The sequence below is a fragment of the Delphinus delphis genome, chromosome X, assembly GCF_949987515.2.
Source record: "Delphinus delphis chromosome X, mDelDel1.2, whole genome shotgun sequence".
Taxonomy (NCBI): Eukaryota; Metazoa; Chordata; class Mammalia; order Artiodactyla; family Delphinidae; genus Delphinus; species Delphinus delphis.
Window position 1 is genome coordinate 27512571 of NC_082704.1, and position 16085 is coordinate 27528655.

At 41.2% G+C, this 16085-nt stretch overlaps 1 protein-coding gene across 2 annotated transcripts in view; it reads right to left on the reverse strand.

Annotated features, from left to right (window-relative positions):
- DOCK11 (dedicator of cytokinesis 11) overlaps positions 1–16085 on the reverse strand; it is a 189857-nt gene that overhangs the window by 102391 nt on the left and 71381 nt on the right. For both annotated transcript variants that reach the window (XM_060002424.1, XM_060002425.1), the window contains exons 14-20: positions 14617–14699; positions 11080–11202; positions 10799–10875; positions 8004–8188; positions 7850–7915; positions 5434–5526; positions 3292–3415 (exon numbers count right to left, since the gene is read on the reverse strand). In XM_060002424.1, the coding sequence (XP_059858407.1) occupies positions 3292–3415; positions 5434–5526; positions 7850–7915; positions 8004–8188; positions 10799–10875; positions 11080–11202; positions 14617–14699 (751 nt within the window). The remainder of the gene's footprint in view (positions 1–3291; positions 3416–5433; positions 5527–7849; positions 7916–8003; positions 8189–10798; positions 10876–11079; positions 11203–14616; positions 14700–16085) is intronic.

Sequence of the window (16085 nt, forward strand, 5' to 3'; positions counted from 1 at the left end):
GAATTAGAAATGAAAATGGAGAAGTAACAACTGACACTGCAGAAATACACAGGATCATGAGAGATTACTGAAGCAACTATATGCCAATAAAATGGACAACCTGGAAGAAATGGACGAATTCTTAGAAATGCACAACCTTCCAAGACTGAACCAGGAAGAAACAGAAAATATGAACAGACCAATCACAAGCACTAAAACTGAAACTGTGATTAAAAATCTTCCAGCAAACGAAAGCCCAGGATCAGATGGCTTCACAGGCGACATCTATCAAACATTTAGAGAAGAGCTAACACCCATCCTTCTCAAACTCTTCCAAAATAGAGCAGAGGGAGGAACACTCCGAAACTCATTCTACGAGGCCACCATCACCCTGATACCAAAACCAGACAAAGATGTCACAAACAAAGAAAACCACAGGCCAATATCACTGATGAACAAAGATGCAAAAATCCTCAACAAAATACTAGCAACCAGAATCCAACAGCACATTAAAAGGATCATACACCGTGATCAAGTGGGGTTTATCCCAGGGATGGAAGGATTCTTCAATATACGCAAATCAATCAATGTGATACACCATATTAACAAACTGAAGAAGAAAAACCATATGATCATCTCAGTAGATGCAGAAAAAGCTTTCGACAAAATTCAACACCCATTTATGATAAAAACCCTCCAGAAAGCAGGCAGAGAGGGAACCTACCTCGACATAATAAAGGCCATATATCACAAACCCACAGCCAACATTGTTCTCAATGGTGAAAAACTGAAATCATTGCCTATAAGATCAGGAACAAGACAAGGTTGTCCACTCTCACCACTATTATTCAACATAGTTCTGGAAGTTTTAGCCACAGCAATCAGAGAAGAAAAAGAAATAAAAGGAATCCAAATCGGAAAAGAAGAAGTAAAGCTGTCACTGTTTGCAGATGACATGGTACTATACACAGAGAATCCTAAACATGCCACCTGAAAACTACTAGAGCTAATCAATGAATTTGGTAAAGTAGCAGGATACAAAATTAATGCACAGAACTCTCTGGCATTCCTATACACTAATGATGAAAAATCTGAAAGAGAAATTAAGAAAACACTCCCATTTACCACTGCAACAAAAAGAATAAAGTATCTAGGAATAAACCTACCTATGGAGACAAAAGACCTGTATGCAGAAAACTGTAAGACACTGATGAAAGAAATTAAAAATGATACAAACAGATGGAGAGATATACCATGTTCCTGGATTGGAAGAATCAACACTGTGAAAATGACTCTACTACCCAAAGCAATCTATAGATTCAATGCAATCCCTATCAAACTACCACTGGCATTTTTCACAGAACTAGAACCAAAAATTTCACAATTTGTATGGAAACACAAAAGACCCCGAACAGCCAAAGCAATCTTGAGAACGAAAAACGGAGCTGGAGGAATCAGGCTCCCTGACTTGAGACTATACTACAAAGCTACAGTAGTCAAGACAGTATGGTACTGCCACAAAAACAGAAATATAGATCAATGGAACAGGATAGAAAGCCCAGAGATAAACCCACGCACATATGGTCACCTTATCTTTGATAAAGGAGGCAGGAATGTACTGTGGAGAAAAGACAGCCTCTTCAATAAGTGGTGCTGGGAAAACTGGACAGCAACATGTAAAAGAATGAAATTAGAACACTCCCTAACACCATACACAAAAATAAGCTCAAAATGGATTAAAGACCTAAATGTAAGGCCAGAAACTATCAAACTCTTAAGAGGAAACCATAGGCAGAACACTCTATGACCTAAATCACAGCAAGATCCTTTTTGACCCACCTCCTAGAGAAATGGAAGTAAAAACAAAAATAAACAAATGGGACCTAATGAAACTTAAAAGCTTTTGCACAGCAAAGGAAACCATAAACACGGCCAAGAGACAACCCTCAGAATGGGAGAAATTATTTGCAAATGAAGCAACTGACAAAGGATTAATCTCCAAAATTTACAAGCAGCTCATGCAGCTCAATATCAAAAAAGCAAACAACCCAATCCAAAAATGGGCAGAAGACCTAAATAGACATTTCTCCAAAGAAGATATACAGATTGCCAACAAACACATGAAAGAATGCTCAACATCATTAATCATTAGAGAAATGCAAATCAAAACTACAATGAGATATCATCTCACCCCGGCCAGAATGGCTATCATCAAAACACCTGCAAACAATAAATGCTGGAGAGGGTGTGGAGAAAAGGGAACCCTCTTGCACTGTTGGTGGGAATGTAAATTGATACAGCCACTAGGGAGAACAGTACGGAGGTTCCTCAAAAAACTAAAAATAGAACTACCATATGACCCAGCAGTCCCACTACTGGGATTACATATACCCTGAGAAAACCATAATTCAAAAAGAGTCATGTACCACAATGTTCATTGCAGCTCTATTTACAATAGCCAGAAAATGGAAGCAACCTAAGTGTCCATCAACAGATGAATGGGTAAAGAAGATGCGGCACATATATACAATGGAATATTACTCAGCCATAAAAAGAGGGAAGAGATATGGGGATGTATGTATATGTATAACTGAGTCACTTTGTTATAAAGCAGAAACTAACACACCATTGTAAAGCAATTATACTGCAATAAAGATGTTAAAAAAATAAAAAATAAAAACAATTAATTAAATAAATAAAATAAAGATTGGTCCAGGCTAGCCTGGATCTGAATCCCAGGGCGTGCTGATACTGATATAGTGGGAGTGGCACAGGCCATGTTCTTAGGGCCTTCTATGTTCTCCTAAGGATGCTTCCCATTGGCTTATCTAAAGCCTTGCTGAATGAGACCATGACTGGAGCTTTACTACCAAAGCTTATTCAAGTTCGTTAAACCTGTCCTCCTCTCACTAGAACCCCAATCTCCCTCAGGTTCAAAAACGCCCGTGGCTCTGGGCTCATGTCCCTCTTCTCAGTGAGCAGAACTGGAAAATTCTGGTTGCTGGGCTATTCTACGTGAAAGAAATGACAAAAACACTGCATCATAATATGGGTTTCTCTCTGAGAGGGGCAATATTACTTTACGTTGCCTATGGTAGCCTAAGTACACTGGCAAGCATTTGGACATGACGTTGGGTAGAAATAATGATAAAACGAACATATAATTCATCTTTCACCAATGAACTTTTAACTCAGAAATGTACTTTTTGGTGAGGGGAAGTGGTCTGTACCTCGATGAAAAGAGGTTATATATAGCCAAGACAACTCCATTTCAAATAGCTCTAGAGAGAGACATTTAAAGAGCACACGTACCTGGAGTTTCAACTGTATCCTGCTTTTTGGTTGTTCCCTTTGTGTTAATTTCACAGCTTACATGATAAAAAGTGAAAAGCAAATGATGTTTTTGATGCAGGTGAATGGGAAGCTCAATTTTAATCTGAAATGAAAGCAAAATTACACATAGCGTTTTGTTTTCATTGTCAAGCTGGACTGTCAGACCTTTAGCTCTGTTTCATCATACTTTTCCAGTGACATACTTTTCTAAATCACAAGCCAAGTGGTCAAATAATAGATATGATTTAAATATATTCCAAATGCTTTTCTGGTCAGTTTCGCAGTTTGACAACAATATTCTCTTGGGTTGTGAGGGCTGATTTATTACTTTTGCTGGAGAGTCCAGTGGATTCTCCTGGATTCAACTTTGCAGCAGGTTTTCTGAAACACTGGATCAAAACCACATCCTTACAGCCCAGGGATACTCTGTAACTCAATGTAAGTCAGTGAATGCAATCCATCTACAACGTGCATTGAATTTGAAAGGCTGCTTTTTTCGAAATCACTGCCCTCCTCTGCATGAAGAAAAAATTAAGCCTTTACAAATAAACATGCAAAAGGTCACTGTGGTATTATGGGATCCACAAATTACAGTTTATATAAATTTCTTTAGAAGAAGAACACAACCTTACTCTTGAATAAATAAAAAGTATCGTCCTGACACATGAATTTAATACTAAAAATTAATACTTTAAAAGAAGCATTGCAAGTACTTTTCCAGTCAGAACCCAACTGCCTGTTTGTAATGCCTCCTGGGAAGTGTATGGGAGAGAGATTACAGATTTAATTGATTTAACACACACACGTGGACTTGCACAGGAACACACGCAAACGCACACACACGCTCACACTCACTTTCCTGGTTAATATATAGTGAATGCTTGAAGAGTCCATTTCCTAAAGATAATGCGGACTACTTACTACATGAACAAGTTTTCTCTAGTGACTGACATTGGTTATAGAGAGGGATGTATTAAACAGCTTGGTGATGGGACATCTGGCCTAATTATCATTCACACAAGGCATGGTTTTGGTGTTACAACTAATTTCTGTTGTAGGTATATTTCACCACAGAATACGCCTATTCACAGCATCCAGACCATCTGGGTATCTAATGCTCTGCTGCACATCAATATGGACATACTCCCTCCCTGGGTGGCGAAAATGCAAAGTCCCACTACCCTCCTCTCCATCCCCGGAGAAAGTAGGGGCACTGGACTGAGAAGGAATGAGTGAGCCTCGGGCTGGGGTTTAAGGCCTCCATACAACAGCAGCTGGGCCTGGGGAAATCAGGACAGCAGGGGGGATGGTTTCAGACCAAGCCAGGGATGGAGACATGGAACCTGAGAAGCAGAAACAGCAGAGCTTCTGGCCTGGGATACGCATCCGGGTTCCATGGAGACACGTAGCCCTCAAAAGCAGTCTGCGGATTTGGATAAGCCGACTACACATAGACGAGAAGAGGCTGCGACAGAGACACTAAGAGAGACACTGGAAAGGACACAGAGACATAGAGCTAGAGAAGCGGGAAGAAGGAAAGAGGTAGGGACAGGGTCAGAAAGGCAGACTGAGCAAGGGCGCTCGGAGGCCGGGAGACCGCGCCAGCCCCCTCTGTCTACATTGCGCTGAGGCATTCAGTGCAGCCAATGGGACTCTGGGGACCCAGCCATGCCGCTGTGTCTCTCGGAGCATTTCACTTACAGAGAGGCTGCACCCTCCCACGCAGGACCACAGGAAGAAAGAGCTAAAAGGGCCTTCAGAAAATCCCTTCTAAATTTCTTATTTTAAAGCTTTGGAAATGGAGACTCAGAAAGAGGAAGTGACTTGCTCAAGGTCACGGAGCCAGCTGTTGTCAAAGTAAGGGCTAGAGTCCCCGTTCCAGTGTGGTGTCTGTTTCCTACGTTATCTCACGCCAGAGGCCCTTCAATTTGTGGGCCAATCTTCCACTGTCACCAAAGGGCACCAAGCAGGCAGTGGCCCCTCGTTCTGATGTGACATTTTCTATTTTCATGGGACAAAACATTCAGCGAGTGAAAGTGCAGACACAATATTGGAAATGATTCAAAGAGAAAAAGAAGAGCCACCACTGGGTTTTGTAAACGTCCAAATAACGCGCTTTACCTCATCATAGAACTCTGGATTTTGGTTGTGATGCGAGACAACAGCGTAAGCGTTTGTGGTAAAAACAGGCCCCGCAGGTTTTCCATAAATACACTGCAAAAGAAGGAAACAGAGTCACCACCCTCAATGTCACTCTTTAAACACGATGCTAGGGAACCACAAACAGTTAGAGGCATCTGTGAGCCCAGGGTCACGGCCAAGCCCACCCAGCTCTCACCATGAACCTGTAAATTCCAAATCATTTACAGTCACTCCAGACACCACCCCAGACATCGCCTTACTTGGCTGCATGAATGCTTCTGAATTTCCGGCCATCTGAGAAATATAATTCCAACCTAGCTGACAGTAAGAGGCTGAACACTTCTCATCATTTGGAAGGGAAACACTCTCCAACCAGGCCTGGAAAGCTTACTTCTCTCGTGCTATTTGCACTTCTTAGTATGAGAAGCTCCCCCTCAGTCGGTCAGCAACATTTGCTGAATGCTCACTGTGCAGTGGGGTAAGGCGAGGAGTTAACAAAATAGAACCAACAGCAGATCCATTCCTAGCCTCGAGGAATTAGAAACTGAATGTCCATTAAGCTACAGACTAGCTTACTGTTCTCTCACTTTATGAGCCACAGTTTAAGAGTCACCAGCTTGCTGTTACACCAATAAAATTAATGGAAGGCTTTCTGTGGTTCCATGGAAAAATCCGATTTCATTTCTAGTGTGAGCTTTTCAGTTCCATAGGCCTAATAAGTTCAAGGATGAAAATATGGAGTCACTGTGCCAAGGTCCTAACTGCCTCACTCGGGCACTTCGGAGCTAGCCTCCGGGCCAGCTAAGAAATGAAAGTGACACTCCACGTGAGTGCAACGCCAGCTCTCCTTAAATATGGTCATGGAGGCAATTTGCAGGCACTGCGGAGAGGTAACCTAAGAATCTTTAAGTATACAAAAAGGATATCGGATGAATGGCTAAAGAAGATGTGGCACATATATACGATGGAATATTACTCAGCCATAAAAAGAAACGAAATTGAGTTATTTGTAGTGAGGTGGATGGACCTAGAGTCTGTCATACAGAGTGAAGTAAGTCAGAAAGAGAAAGACAAATACCGTATGCTAACACATATATATGGAATCTAAGAAAAAAAAATGTCATGAAGAACCTAGGGGTAAGACGGGAATAAAGACACAGACCTACTGGAGAATGGACTTGAGGACACGGGGAGGGGCAAGGGTCAGCTGGGACAAAGTGAGAGAGTGGCATGGACATATATACACTACCAAACGTAAAATAGATAGCTACTGGGAAGTAGCCGCATAGCACAGGGAGATCAGCTCGGTGCTTTGTGACCACCTAGAGGGGTGAGATAGGGAGGGTGGGAGGGAGGGAGACGCAAGAGGGAAGAGATATGGGGATATATGTATAAGTATAGCTGATTCACTCTGTTATAAAGCAGAAACTAACACACCATTGTAAAGCAATTATACTCCAATAAAGATGTTAAAAAAAAAAAAAGGATACCGCATGGGGGCGAAGAAAATGTTATTCTCATCTCCACTGAAGGAAGAATCAGAGAACATACACCTCATTTGAGCCAGCTAATTCTTAATTTAACCTAGCTTTCTCTGTGAAAAAACTCTTTTCAAGGGTCAGAGCTATTAACCATTCAGTGACTTAACTGGGGCTATTCCAGCCTCTTTCCCAAGGTGGTTTAAGTGGAAGATTTGCCATCCATCTGTCTGATTTAGGCTCAAGCTAGAGAAGTTGGGAAGCCAGATAAACACTCTGTGATGGCTAGACGGTCTGACTTCTCTCTCAGGCCTCTGATTAATGGGCTATGGGCTAAAGGGCCAAAAGTAAAAAGCGGCTATAAAGAGTGAAAATGTGAGGGCACTGTGAAGTGACAGGTATTTAAGGCTTGCGGTAGCAGAGAATGCTGAGATGCTTTTCGTGGATCACTAATTCAAGTTTGGAGGTACCATTTGGCCAGCCACAGACTAGAAGTCATATCTCAGATCAAAGCAGTTATGCTGTGCTTCTGTCAGCTCGAAGCCCGTTCAGGTTTCAAGGAGAAAGGAGTTTAAACTCCCCTGATGGTACCGTTATAAGCTGTCAGGTCACGAGAAAACGACCTTGTGACTGGGCATTGGAGCAATGCAAAATCAAAGTGGGGCAAAGGCAAAAATCTGGCATATGAAGCTTACCCATTTTTAAAGTTATATATGCTCCTAACTCAGTTTGTTATTTCTTAGTATTTAACGCATTCTTATAGTTAACGTGTAAGAGTAGAGAAGACGATATAACATTTGTCGCATTAGTACGTTTTCTTCGACATTTAAACACATTAAACTTAGCATACAGAACTACCGAGAACCAAAATCTCTATCTCTACTAAAAATGCATGCTTAACAATATCACAAACAAACCTTTACAGCGCTAGCATCACTTTCATCCGAATCCCGGAATTCCACACAGACCGCGATGTTCCTTGCCTAAAATGATTCATCATTCAAAATGAGTGACAAAACAAAATTATAAATAACATTTTACACCCCAAAATGTATAGTTTACACCGTGTACCTTGGCAAATGTTTTCTGGCTATCGTATTTTAACTGCAAGGGATATACATAAAGATGGTTTTTGTAAACGGTAAATGGATAACAATATTTTGTCATTTCTGGAACAAACTCTTCAACTTCCACAGTAATATTTTGACAATTCTTTTCAAAAGGCTTCAGGGGCACATATGAAGACGTAATACAGTCTGTAGCAGAAAAAAGAACAGGCAAAGATGTAACAATCATTAACACATTCCTGCATTTATAAAAATATACGTGATTTGTGTTCTCAAAGAGCAGTTTAACAAATAGAATTCTTAGTGATTGACAAAAAGTTATACAAGCACTTTAAGGACCCGGAAGAACAAGTAGGAGTAAGTAGCCTGATGCTGGTTTTAGTGAAACCCTTCAAACCAGACGTGGATTGCTATTTCATTCTCAACGTAGAGCGATTTGCCAAATATAACACATCATAATTTTGACAAATTTAAACTCTGCAAAGAAATCCATTACATTTTTCCTCCTGTGACTGCAATTTAGCTTTCACTGCAAATTTCTATTGGTATCAGGGAAGTAACAGTAAATGTATGCCAATTAGCTCATGGCTAGTCACTCTTAAAAAGTTAACTTGGTGCAGGTGCAAATTTTCACTTAAGAAATAATGGCAGCCTTTTGAAACTACAAATCTTATGATGTGTTACCAATAATAAATTCAATCCTCCCGAAAGTGGAAAACACAAAGCCTCAGAGAGGTGTAGCAGCAGCACATGTTATTGAGGTAGCCCCTTGTAGTAAAGGTTATTCATACACTTAAGGGGCTCTAAGACTGCTGGTCCTTGCTGCAGAGCAATACTGATGGAGGAGGAAGACCCCGGAGAGTCAGACCTGCGGACACAATATTTTTCGTTGGGTATGGCTTTCTATTATAGCGATACTTACAACAGAATACCTGGAGGTATAGAGTAAAGGTACAAAGAAACAAGTGATCATTTCACTACCCAGAGATAACTACTACTAATATTTTGGCATTATTTTCTTCTAGTCTTCTTCCTATGCATGTTTTATATAACAACACAAAAATCCCACTGTATATAGAACTTTATCCTGTTTTTTTTTTTTTTGGCGTTTTATCTGATGTCTTATTTCATGAATTCTTTGTAAAGATCATTTTTCATAGCTGCATGAAGTTTCATGGTATCTGGATACCAGAACTGCCTTAACCACACTGACAGCGTTGGGCTCTGGTTGTTTCCAAATCCCCCCACCCCACATAAACAACACTGCAAAGAACACCTTTATGCATAAACTCCTGTCTACACTTCAAATTATTTCTTTAGGAAAAAAATAAGCCATTGTACTCTTCGATGTCTTAAAATGTCAATTGCCACTCTCCTACTTCAATCTTTTCGTGACTTCTCATGGTACTTGGAATGAAATTCAGTCTTTTAAGGAGTTACCATGGTCTTTACAATTCTCTACATGACGTGATTTTTCCTACTTCTCCTACTCTCCCTCGTGCCCGTCACACACTACACTAGAGCCACATTGGCTCCGTTTCTGTCCATACAAACCAAGCTAGCTCCCACCTCAAGGTCTTTACATATGGGACACCCTCAGAGCAGAATGTACAGTCACAGTCACCACACGCTGCCGGGGTCACATGGTGAGCCTTCACTGGCCACCCTTTTTAAAGCAGCCTGCCCAACCACAGACTGAAATTATTCATTTATTCGTTTTCTTGTTTAATGTCTGTCATTCATTCTAGACTGTAATCTCCATACTTTCAAAGCATCTGGTAAGTATTCAATAAAGTTTACTCAATAAATGCTTATTCGGTGAATAAATGGCTAGACAGAATCTCAGAAATGGAATGCCTTAGTTACGGACATTCATGGATATCTACTGCCAAATTGTATTCCTACTCGTGATGGGGGACGGTGCCTGGCCAAAACCTGGCCAGCATTCGACAGTTCCACTTCATTTTTGTAAATCTCATAGATGAACAAAAACATCCCAATGCTTAAATGTTTACCTTTGTGTTAGTGGCATAATTACTGAGACTGGACATTTTAAAAAGATTCACAAGTCATTTTATTTCCTGCGAATTGTCTTTTGTGTCTCCTGAGATCATAGATTCTTTAGACAAGAAAAGAGATTCTCCTCCTTTTGGATCCCTTCGTTGATGAAACTTATCCAAGGCAAAAGGAGCAGAAACTCACTGGAGCACACTCACAACATCATATATAATACATGAAACAGCACCTGATAAAATCAACTCAATTCACTTCCTAATCTGTAACTATTTACACCATGTGTCCTGGGTTGAACAGTGTCCCACCAAAATTCATGTCCACTAGGAGCTCAGAATGTGACCTTATTTGGAAATAGGGTCTTGGCAGATGTAATTAGCTAGGAGGATGAGATCATAATGGATTAAGGTGGGCCCTAAATCCAATGACTGGTGTTCTTAATAGAAGGCCATGTGAGGACAGAGGCAGAGATTGGAGTGATGCAACTACAAGCAAAGGATGCCAAGGAGAGTCAGCAGCCACTAGAAGCTAGAAGAGGCGAGGAATGCTTCTTCCTTAGAGCATTGAGAGGGAGCACGGCCCTGCTGACATCTTGATTTTGACCTCTAGCCTCTAGAACCACAGAATAAATTTGCGTTTTAAGCCACCCAGTTTGTAATACTTTCTTCCAGCAGCCCTAGGAAACTAATACACCATGTAAACCTCAAGAAAAACACTGAGAAGATAAAAACCTGAGATCCAAGCATAATAGCTCTGTAGGCTTATTTGCAATATGTAAGTTCTTACTTGATAAATCCACAGGAACACATTCTACTGTGATGTTTAGCTGCCCAGGAATGATCTGCAATTTGGTCTTCTCTGGCCTAGATGTAAAATAAGAATATCTGACACTTAAAAATATGATTAAGAAGTGCATTGGTTACACTTTATCCAAACTCCCAAACGCTTCCAAAATCCAAATGCTCCGGAGCATTTGATTTTTCCCATATATGACTCGCGTTCAGAATTTGAAGGAATTATAATTCATCTATTATACTGATCTACTGCAGTAACTCCCAAACACTTACTTCTTGTATTCTGAGAGCAACTTGAGAATGTCTTCGTTTGAAAGCTTGCTACTGTCTTGTTTATACAAAGGAGAAAATCTCCCATCCAGGTCCAGAGAACCTTGAATATCTTTGAAAATGGGTCTAAAACAGGAACAGAAGGGGTTTTTTAACTCCAAAGTATTGATAAATTAAGATAAAATAGTGGTGGTGGGAGTAGAAAATGGTGAAACTATCTTGGAACATAATTCGGCAGCTTCTCCCGAAGTTAAGCATACACCTACCCTCTGATCCTGCAATTCCACTCCTAGGCATATTTCCACATGGTACTTGACCGTTCACAGCAGATTTATTTGTTATAGCCCCAAACTGGCAACCACCCAGATATTCATCAACAGGTGAATAAACAAATCGTGGTATATTCTTACAATGGAATACTACTCAAAATGAACAACTGATACAACATTATGGATGAAACTCAAAAACAGATTGAGCACAAGAAACCAAATGCCGGGGCTTCCCTGGTGGCACAGTGGTTGAGAGTCTGCCTGCCGATTCAGGGGACACGGGTTCGTGCCCCAGTCCGGGAGGATCCCACATGCCGCGGAGCGGCTGGGTCCGTGGGCCATGGCCGCTGAGCCTGTGTCGTCCGGAGCCTGTGCTCCGCAACGGGAGAGGCCCCAACAGTGAGAGGCCCGTGTAGCGCAAAAAAAAAAAAAGAAAGAAAGAAACCAAATGCAAGGGACTTCCCTGGTGGTCCAGTGGTTAACACTTCTCCTTCCAATACAGGGAGTGTGGGTTCCATCCCTGGTTGGGGAGCTAAGATCCCACATGCCTCGTGGCCAAAAAACCAAAACATGAAACAGAAGCAATACTGTAACAAATTCAATAAAGACTTTAAAAATGGTCCACATCAAAAAAAAAAAAGTCTTAAAACAAAAAAACCAAATGCAAGAGTACACACTGCATGATTCCACTTATATGATAGTCTAGAATAGGTAAAAGTCATCTAAGGTCAGTGGTTGCCTGGGTGTGGGTGGGATGGCTGACTGGACAGGAATATGAGGAAACTCTCTGGAGTGACAGACATGTTCTATATCTTGGTTGGGGTGGTAGTTTTATGACTGTAAATATCTGTGAAAATTCATCAAGTTGGACATATAAAATGTGAATTTTAATCACAGGTAAATTATCTCTCAATAAAGTTGATAAAAATTGAATTAGATATTTAAGATCAATTTATAGAGTCTACAATATATATGTAAAGTTTCCAATATGAATTGGAATTATTCCCTCCCCCTCCCCTTCTTCCATTTTTCAAGCAGCTCTTTTACTGCTAAATCGGGAAGTAATGTACAAGCACCCAACACACTGGAAGCAGCTACGGCCAGAAGCACAATTCCCCCGGCAGAACCACTGAAAATGTGGTTATAGGCATTAACTATTGTTCCTACTTCTAAGCATACCTCCTTTATTTTCAGTAAACAGGGGTTTATCACACATCTTTTAAATACCCCAGCCAAGCCTTTAGAGTGAGTTCCTGCTACTGCTGACAACCAAAATAATTCAGGCAGAAAGAAACAGCATAATTCCACATCAGAACTGAGGATCACAGCGTCTAACTTTGAAGATTTTAAAATTTATTTTTCTACTGGCAAATCAACATCAAGCAGCTACTGCTATGGCCTGAAGGGGGGCGGGGGGGCAGTGTGCCACAGGTGTCCAGCGTGGGCTCTGAACTCAGATGCCATGAGCGCTGAGCCCTACTCACACACATGCCATGGGAACTTGGGCAAGGATTTTTTTTTTTTATTTCAGTGACTCAATTTCCTCGTCTCTAAGATGGGGGAGAATACTACCCACCTCTTTTTTTGAGGGGGGTATGTATGTATGTGTGTATGTATGTATTTATTTGTTTGTTTGTTTGGCTGTGCCGGGTCTTAGTTGTGGCATGCAGGATCTTCGCTGCCGCGTGCAGGAGCTTTAGTTGCGGCATGCGGGATCTAGTTCCCTGACCAGGGATCGAACCCGGGACCCCTGCATTGGGAGCGCAGAGTCTTACCCACTGGAGCACCAGGGAAGTCCCAATACCCACCTCTTAAGGAAGTATACATTAAACACTCAGATCTCTGCCTTATACACTGAGCACTTAATCCCTATAAATAATAACAGCAGCAGCAGCTGGAGCATCACTAAGTACGCTTATATTTACAGGCCGTATTTCACCTTCTATAATGCCTAAATATACCACCCTCCACTACTCTTTGCCCTTGACCTATCCTTGGCTATCATTCTTACCAGTCTGCAAAACAAGGACAAGGTGCCTTTTCATCTACCAACATACAATGCATTTTGAGACCTTCCCCCAAATGAAATGATTATAAATAGTGACAGAAGACTTAATTAACTTAGAATCTCCTGTCCTTATGCTACTCCTCAGCACCCACTGAACATAACTGATTGAATTATTCAGAACATGGTGCCCTTTCCCCAGAAGTTCCAGTGAGCTGTACAGGCTGTACCACAAACAAGCCAGTGAACTTGTACTTCAAAGGGGGAATAAGCAAGAAGCACGTTTTAAGTCATCACTGTAGGTAGACTTGCAAGATCTGGAGAAAAAACATGTAACCCACCATCAGATATGTGGTATGGATAATACACTTCCTAATAGACTACCCCTGAAGGGGTTGCCAAATTTGTCATCAGAAAGCAAGAAAATCTATTAAGTAATTACACACTTGCACTTAACAGCATTCTTTGCCTTCTCATTTTTAGTATGTTTTTCAGAATTACTCTATGATGGCTTTTCAAAGCATAAACCCAGCCAACTCTGAAACAGTGGGCACACTGTACATAATTCACTACAATTTCTGGTTTTCTGGGGAAAAATTCCATCACTTTAGCAAATAAGCTCTGCTTTAAAATGCAATAAAATTAAGTGGTGTCAGTCAGATCAGTAACCCAAGCCAAAGAAAATTTCCCTGAAGCAAGACATTTGAAAAAGTGAAAGGTCTTTGAGGCACAGCAAATTCTAAGAGAAAGAATTCTTATATCCTGTTACAGACTGAATGTTTGTATCGTTCCCCCCACCCGGCCCCATGCCGCCAAAGTTCATTTGTTGAAATCTAATCCCCAAGGTGATACTTGGGAGGTAGGGCCTTTGGGAGGTGATTCGGTCATGAGGATGGAGACCTCATAAATGGGATTAGTGCCCTTATAAGAGGCCAGAGAGCTAGCCCGCCCTCGTTCCACCATGTGAGGATACAAGGAGAAGTTGGTTATCTAAAACCTGGAAGACAGTCCTCACCAGAACCCAACCATGCTGGCACCCTGATCTCGGAATTCTAACCTCTGGGTATGAAATAAATGTCTGTTGTTTAAGCCACCCAGACTATAATAATTCATTATAGCAGTCCGAATGAACGAGACACATCCCAAGTGTCCCAAGATGTAACTGGCTTGTCAGAAACAGACTTCCAAATGCTACTGGGGAAGACGACAGCCCTCAACTTTACATGTGAGCGTGAATAGATGGGTCAGGATTATATTTGTACAAACCTGGCAGCCCAAGCAAAGGGCATTCTGTATTGTCCAAGGCGGCTACACACTTGCTTAGCTGTCCTGTGCACCTTCTGGGCTGTCTAAGGGCAGAAATAAGAAGACAAGATCATATTTGTTCAAACTACCAGGGACTCACCCAGAAAAATAATTGCCCCAACTCACTGATATAAAACATCAAAATCTAGGAAAACAATATATAGAAATAGCTACAGGTAAAACACAACACACATCAGTCACCCACTTTCCAAGATGAAAGTATTTCCTAAAGGTTCTGTGTTTTCTCATCAACAAAGCCCTCATCGAGATATCAGAAGACAGATAAAATAGATGTAGGGCATGTTTTGCACCAAAGACCACTACTGGGAAAATTTAAGCAGTTGTAATGTGTATTTCCTTTCACAACGTGAGCAGGCAGACACTCATCATTCTTGGGAGAAGTTTGTTCTAGGTACTGCTGACCTTTTTACTCCCAAGATAAAAGCCAAATGACCAAGAATCAATGCAATTAGTTTAGCGTGGGCAGGAATTGCTGTTTGCACAGGCACTGGGAGATGGCAAAGGAGATGAACTGCCTATAGAGTCTAAACAGGCTGTGAAAATGCTGGCTGTATGCTCACCCCTAGGGATACAGAATGCTATAGGCTTTTATCTATACTGTTCAGAGTTTCTTTTCCCACACATTAGTCACAGGTCTCCTCAGCATCTCCCACTTAATAAACACTATTTGGACACACAGCTAAATGCTACAAATAACAGATCGACTCTTACAAATACTCAGCAGCTGGAGTGCCGCTAGTGAACTGTGCCACAAATGCTTTCCCTCTCTGGGCCTCACTTTTCTCATTTATAAAATGAGACGAGAGAATTAGATCAATAATTTCCAAAGGTTTGGAATTCATGATCCAGAAATTGGGATGAGTCTATGGCTCGCCGACTTTGAAGGCTGCCATTTAAAGCCCTTGGATGGTAAAAAAAACAATCCCCGCCATTTCATACGCCAGCGTTTCAGGAAAGACAGACACGTGTAATGTCTAAAAGGTAGGAAGGGCAAAAGTCTCAGAATAAAGGACAGCCCTTCGAATAAAATACATTGAAGTTTCATGAATGGCTCACTATCTTGTCTTTCTTTTCTCATTTCATCACAGATAGGAGTAAATTTGAGTACAGACTGGCATTTGGAAACTGCAGGACTGGGTCATTTTCATCCTCCCAGCTCTGACATTCTAAGCCCGTATTGCAGGGCTGGGAGTAAAGAAAGGGTAGCTATTGCCAAGGATACGGTATCAATGAACAGGTGTTGCCTAAAAGCCTTTAGCTCTTACTTCGATAAACAAGCAAAAATCAGATCGTTGTGTAAAAAGGACATAAAGGAAAAGGGGGAAAAGTCACGTTCAAGCCTTAGCATGCATACTCACATAGTAAACAACGTTTTCAGAAAATACTGCATGCTGCGAGAACGTTGCGGG